The following is a 5,661-nucleotide window of genomic DNA, read 5'->3' as shown; positions in this document are numbered from 1 at the left end:
TATTCAGTGCCTAGTACACTTATGTCTTGCACTACACTTACGGGATTTAATTAATATACAGATTCTACAGTGATATTTTCGCACATTATTTTAGAGTTTCTGTAAATGCTGTCATGTGGTGCTTTCACAATTTTGAAAGCTTAACAATGCGTCCAAATTTTGTTATTAGAGCTGCGTTGGCTCTCCCTCTATTTGGGGATGGTGGGATTACTGTAAATAAAGAACTTACAGGCTGTGTTAGCTCAAGATTTGGTTGCTTAACGGGGCGCAGTAGAGGTGTGCTCTTTAGAATTACATTGGGAATTTGGTCACATTTTCACATTCATGTTCAGGTAAATGATGGATAGGAAACGCTTAAGCTGCCTTCTTGTGACCCTCTGCACTAAATGATTATAAAAAATCAGTGACACAACAGAGCTAGTATGTACCTGTGGTGAGATCATTTGTTGGACCCATCGGGCTTGCTTGACATCATCATCCTGCCTCCTTGTGGGTGGACATCATTTGTTGTGACATCATCCATTCTGCTCTTGTGGTGGACATATTTGCTGCGACAGTCATTCATTTGCCTCTTTTGGTGACATCAGTGGTTTGTGACTCATCAGTCTGCTCGTTGGGTAGCATCATGGTTGCTGACTGCATATCTGCCTCTTGTGGTGACATCACTTGTTTGGACATCATCATCTGCTCTTGTGCGTGAATGCGCTTGTTGTTGACTATCATCATCTTTCGCTTTGTGGTGACATCACTTGTTGGTGACATGCATGCATCTGCTCTTGTGGATGACATCATTTTGTTGTGACATCATCATCTGCTATTGTGGTGACATCAGTCATCCTGGCTCTTGGTGAATCATTTGCTGGGCATCATCTGCTCTGTGGTGTGACAATTCATCTGTCTCTGTTGCTGTGGTGACATCATTTGTCGCTGTGGTGACATCATTTGTTGCTGTGGTGACATCATCTGTTGCTGTGGTGACATCATTTGTTGCTGTGGTGACATTCTCATTTGCTGCTGTAATGACATCATGTCACCATGTTGACCTGGGACAAAAGGCATCTGGTCTTCATACTGGATTTCTGACATGTCTTCAAATTCTGGATCAGGTGGCAAAGTTGGTGGAGGGGGCAGTGGCACATCTAGGCGCTCTTTCCCAAATAGGCGCACTTGAGGTCTAGGAACTCTAAATGTCATCTCCCCACCCTGAACTCCACCGGTATCATCCCCATATTGATCGAACTGGTCTGCATACTGCTCCCCATACAGGCCTTGCACCTGATCCATCCCTTGTCCTCCGTAGCCAAAGGCCTGCTGGCCTCCTGGTGGGAAGCTGATGGCCTGCTGGGAGCTGTAGTCTTGGTAGGGCATGCCAGCATCACTATAACTAAGTTGATAATCTGGTGGAAATCCCCCTTGCATTCCCACGGTTGCTGCATAAGGGTTCTCATAATAACCTGCCTGACCGTTATCATAGTAACCCCCTTGTCCATCACCGTAGTAAACTCCTTGACTATTTTCATCATAATAACCCTGAGCCTGAGGGTCTATAAATCCACCTACCTCTCCTGCATAAATATGGTCCTCACCCATCAGTGCATAGTAGTCCAGACCCTCGTCTCCATACATTGCCATTGCCTGTTGTTGCTGGTAACCATAATAATCAGCCTCCTGATTGTTGTAGTAGCCTTGGGCAGAGGAATGAGGGTTATAGTAGTCCCCCATGCCTTGATCGTAAAGACCACCATCATATTGTTCTGCATTTACATCATAGAGTCCCTCTTCCTCATAGTAACCCAGGTCTTGATAGTCTGCTCCCCCTGCTCCATTGTCATAATAACCATATTGAATCTGACCTCCATATGCTGCAGCTGCCTCGTCTCCATATCCACCATATCCATCATCATAGCCCCCATAACCTTTTTGGTGGACCGAATGCTGCTGGTTGTATCCATAAGAATCCTCCTCATGCTCATAACCATCATTATGGTAACCATGGAGATTGCGTCTGGAGCTGGCTTGTCGACTTTGTCCTCTGTTTCCACCCCAGCCGTGGTGTCCTGCATCTCCTCGCATTTTAGTGGACAGGAAGCGTTTGGTCAGCCAGTTGGTTGCTGCTGCAACCTTACCCAGCAGCACACTTCTGTTCTTGAAGTCATCAGCAGGCCCGTCACCCTCCTTTTTTCCAAATAACCCTTTGAAGAAGCCTCCCTTCTTCTGATTTGATTCATTCCCTCCTAGACGAAGCAGCATATAGGTTGGCTTCTTCCCGCCATTTGCCGCCGCCTTCTCTTTATCCTCTTTCTCCTTTTTGTTCTTTTTACTGGCCTTAAACCTCATCATGAATCGAGAGGTGTTCTTCAGCATTGACTTGCGGCGTTTCTTCTTAGCGAGGCGGTTCTTTCTCTTCCCCAACCCCAGGAACAAACGTGATGTACTTTTCAGCTTCTTCCTGCTGGTCCTGCGCCTCTTGAAACCAGAAAACTTCATGAACATCTTGGACATGTTCTTTAAACCTTTCTTTGGGATTTCCTTTACCGGAATCTGAGGAGCTTCCTCTTTCTTTTTGGCTTTCTTCTTCTTTGCATCAGCATCAGATTTCCCTCCTTTATGGTGGCGGTCATCTTTAGATTTCTTTTTGGATTTGCTGTCTTCGTAATCGTCATCCTCTTCTTCATCATCCTCCTCCTCATCATCTTCGTCTGAGTAGTCCCCACGTCTAGACTTCCCCCCTTTCTTTCCCTTATCCCCCTTGCCTCCTCGCCCCTTCCCTTTCCTGTCATCCTCTGAGTCTTCCTCTTCATCGTCCTCTTCTTCACTAAACTCTTCGTCCTCTTCTTCATCACTCAGGAGCTCATCCTCTTCCTCTTCAGACTCCACTTTCTTACCTTTGCCTTTGTCTTTTCCTTTCTTTCCATCATCTTTCCCCTTGGGTGGCTCCTCCTTTCCCTTCTTCCCCCCTTTCTTATCATCCTTCCCCCCTTTCTTATCGTCCTTTCCACCTTTCTTATCATCCTTACTGGCTTTCTTGTCATCTTTTCCTCCCTTTTTGTCATCCTTCCCTTTCTTTTCCTCCTCTTTTTTTTTCTCTGGTTCAGGTTTTCCACCTTTCTTTGCGTCCTTCTTGGTGTCTTTTTTGCCGGGCATTTTGACAAGTGGCTAGGAGCACACCATGCCCTCTCTTCAGGATGCAATGCTGTAAACCTTCAAACACAGACATATTACATGGACAATCTTTCAAAGACAGTAATGTATTTGAAGTTTAACATGAACAAAATATGTTGTGATATGTTAAGAAGATATGATCTGGAGTCTGACCTTTAAAAGATTCTTTGGTTTAGATATGCCTAGTTGACTTTGTGCCAGCACTATATGCAGGTTCGGTATCTGTGTGAGGACAGGTCCACCTGGCCAAAGCAGTTGTACACAACCCAAATCTGGTCCCCATGAGGCTCCTGTCCAGACATACATGGCTAAATGACAGCAATATTTTGCCCCAAACACATATAGAGACATATATTTACACTAGCAAACATACATTACTGGCATACAACAGTAGTTAATTGAACTCTTCATATCACTAACCATAAACTGTTTCATATACTTAATGTATATGTCTTTGTATACATTAATGTCTCATACGAAAAAACAAATGTAATGCAAAACAATGTCCAAGCCTTACCAAGGAACCTGAAACTTACCAAACCGTAAACCTAACCCTACCTTTCTAGTTCCTCAACTGTAAACTCTCTAAGCTCTATCACTCTATTTGTGTACATTACCTATGTCCAATTTCAACCTCGAAATCTCTGATTTCAGAGAGCTCTCACTTCTACATAGGAGTTATACAACCCCTACCAAGAGATTGACATCCCTCTCATCAGTAACCAGCTCTACTGTAGGCCTTAAGGTCAAAGGGTTCTGTGGGTCAGAGCTCTAAACACCTTCTTTAAATCAAATTTTGGTTATATAGGCATATGTATAGCATTGCCTGTATTATCAGGCTCAACCTCACTGCTAACTCTTACAAAATATATTTTTAATAATAATTTAAGTTTTAAAAATTTCCACACAGTGTGCTCCCTGCGGCATTTGCTTTCTGTAAAACTGCATACAAATATTAAAAACACACAAACAAAACATGCAGCTGTTACTCCAGCTCAAGCTCTACCCTCCCTATGGTCCAGCCTTTCTCTTGTGTCAGTATCACCGCACTCATTCATCAAGACAATTCGCCATCATAGTCACCTCCACATTCAATGACAAGCAGTAAAGAAGAGCAAGTGTGGTGGTCGCCAGAATCTTGGCAGTCTTCAAATTCGTTGCGTCCTTACAGGAGGTCTCTTCTTTAGTAGTTCAAAAAATAAAAAGTTAAAAACTTGAGGACAAAGTCTTCAGGTCACATTCAGCTTCTTCCTTTGACCTACTCCGTCCTCTGTTGCTCACTACAACACATTTCCTCACTCAACACAGCACTCTGCTCACATTGCCCTCCTCAGAGTGTGTGACAGCTCCTGTTTGTGTGTGTGTGTGTGAGGGAAGGAGAAAGAGAGAAGGGCAGATGGGTTGCCTGTTTGTGTGTATGTGTGTGCGTTTGCATGTGCGCATATATGTGTATGTGTTTGGTGTGCATTTGAGGAGTTCCTTGTGGCGGGTAGTAGAAGGAGTCTTAATTTGTCATCTGGCTCTACAGGTGAAACTCGAGAGCTCCAGGCTGCTGAGGGGGCGGGGCATAAATAATACAAAAGGTCGAGAGAGAGAAAGAGGGAGAGAGAGACAGACATGGGATGCAGAAGATAAGCCTGATTGGCAGTAAGATGTCATCAAAGCCATAAATATCCAATAATGAACAACCTCTAATTTCGGCATCCTTAAGGTGTTGCATGTTCACTTGTAAATGGGAAAAGTCACGAAGACAAACCATCATGCTATCTGACCTCAAATCTTCTCCTTCGCTGTTTCCAGAGTATCATATAGGCTACTGTCAGGTGTGTGAATGTGTGTATGAGCGAAGATAACTGATGCATCATTCTAAGAAATATATTTAAACAGCAGCAGTATGAGCAATGCATCAGCCACCAACCTACTTCCACATGCGTAACAGCAGGAGAAGGAGCAGAGGCAGGAGAAACACCCACTTGTTAGATATGTGACGTCTTCGCTCTAGGTATCAATAACAGAGGAATGACTCTCTCAAACACACACACACACACAGCCAGTGAAGGATCGGTAACAGGGCTGTGATTATTAGTGCCATCAACCAAATTATTCCTCTTCCAGAGGGAAGGAGTCGGATTGCCAGATCTGTCCTGTTGCAGGGTATAGGTGTTGGGTTGCCAGATCCTGATCTTTTGGTCTTGGTGTGTAAGTCTATCTGATCATTACCAACCAGCACAGAGCACATGTAGTGTGTCTGTGTGTGTGCGCACAGTGTGTTTATTCAGAGTTATGTCTTTGAGTGGGTGCACATGTGCGTTAAAAAGACGGAAAGCGTGATGAAAGAGTATTTTTTCCTGGATTTCCCACGGTTTAACCGCACATCTGCCTTTGAAGCAGAATGAAAAGACTATCAAATGTGAAAAGCACTGAGTTACAGCCAGTCTCACTCTTCCCAAAGCAATCGCTGCTGGCAGGTGGTCTTCCATCTTTTGATAGAATTTGTAG

General features: G+C 44.1%; 1 protein-coding gene across 1 annotated transcript in view; it reads right to left on the bottom strand.

Moving 5' to 3' along the window:
* The window catches only part of myo15ab (myosin XVAb), a 43,942-nt gene extending 41,440 nt beyond the window's left edge, over positions 1-2,502 (bottom strand). Inside the window, 1 exon segment of the mRNA XM_035660100.1 lies at positions 861-2,502. Coding sequence (XP_035515993.1) covers positions 861-2,502 — 1,642 coding nt within the window.
* Between the last annotated feature and the right edge of the window lie 3,159 nt (positions 2,503-5,661).

The sequence above is a fragment of the Morone saxatilis genome, unplaced genomic scaffold (assembly GCF_004916995.1).
Source record: "Morone saxatilis isolate NCDOM2014 unplaced genomic scaffold, NCSU_SB_2.0 Contig17, whole genome shotgun sequence".
In the NCBI taxonomy this organism is placed as follows: Eukaryota; Metazoa; Chordata; class Actinopteri; family Moronidae; genus Morone; species Morone saxatilis.
The sequence above is the reverse complement of the archived record's forward strand: the minus strand, read 5'-3'. Positions and strand labels throughout refer to the sequence as shown.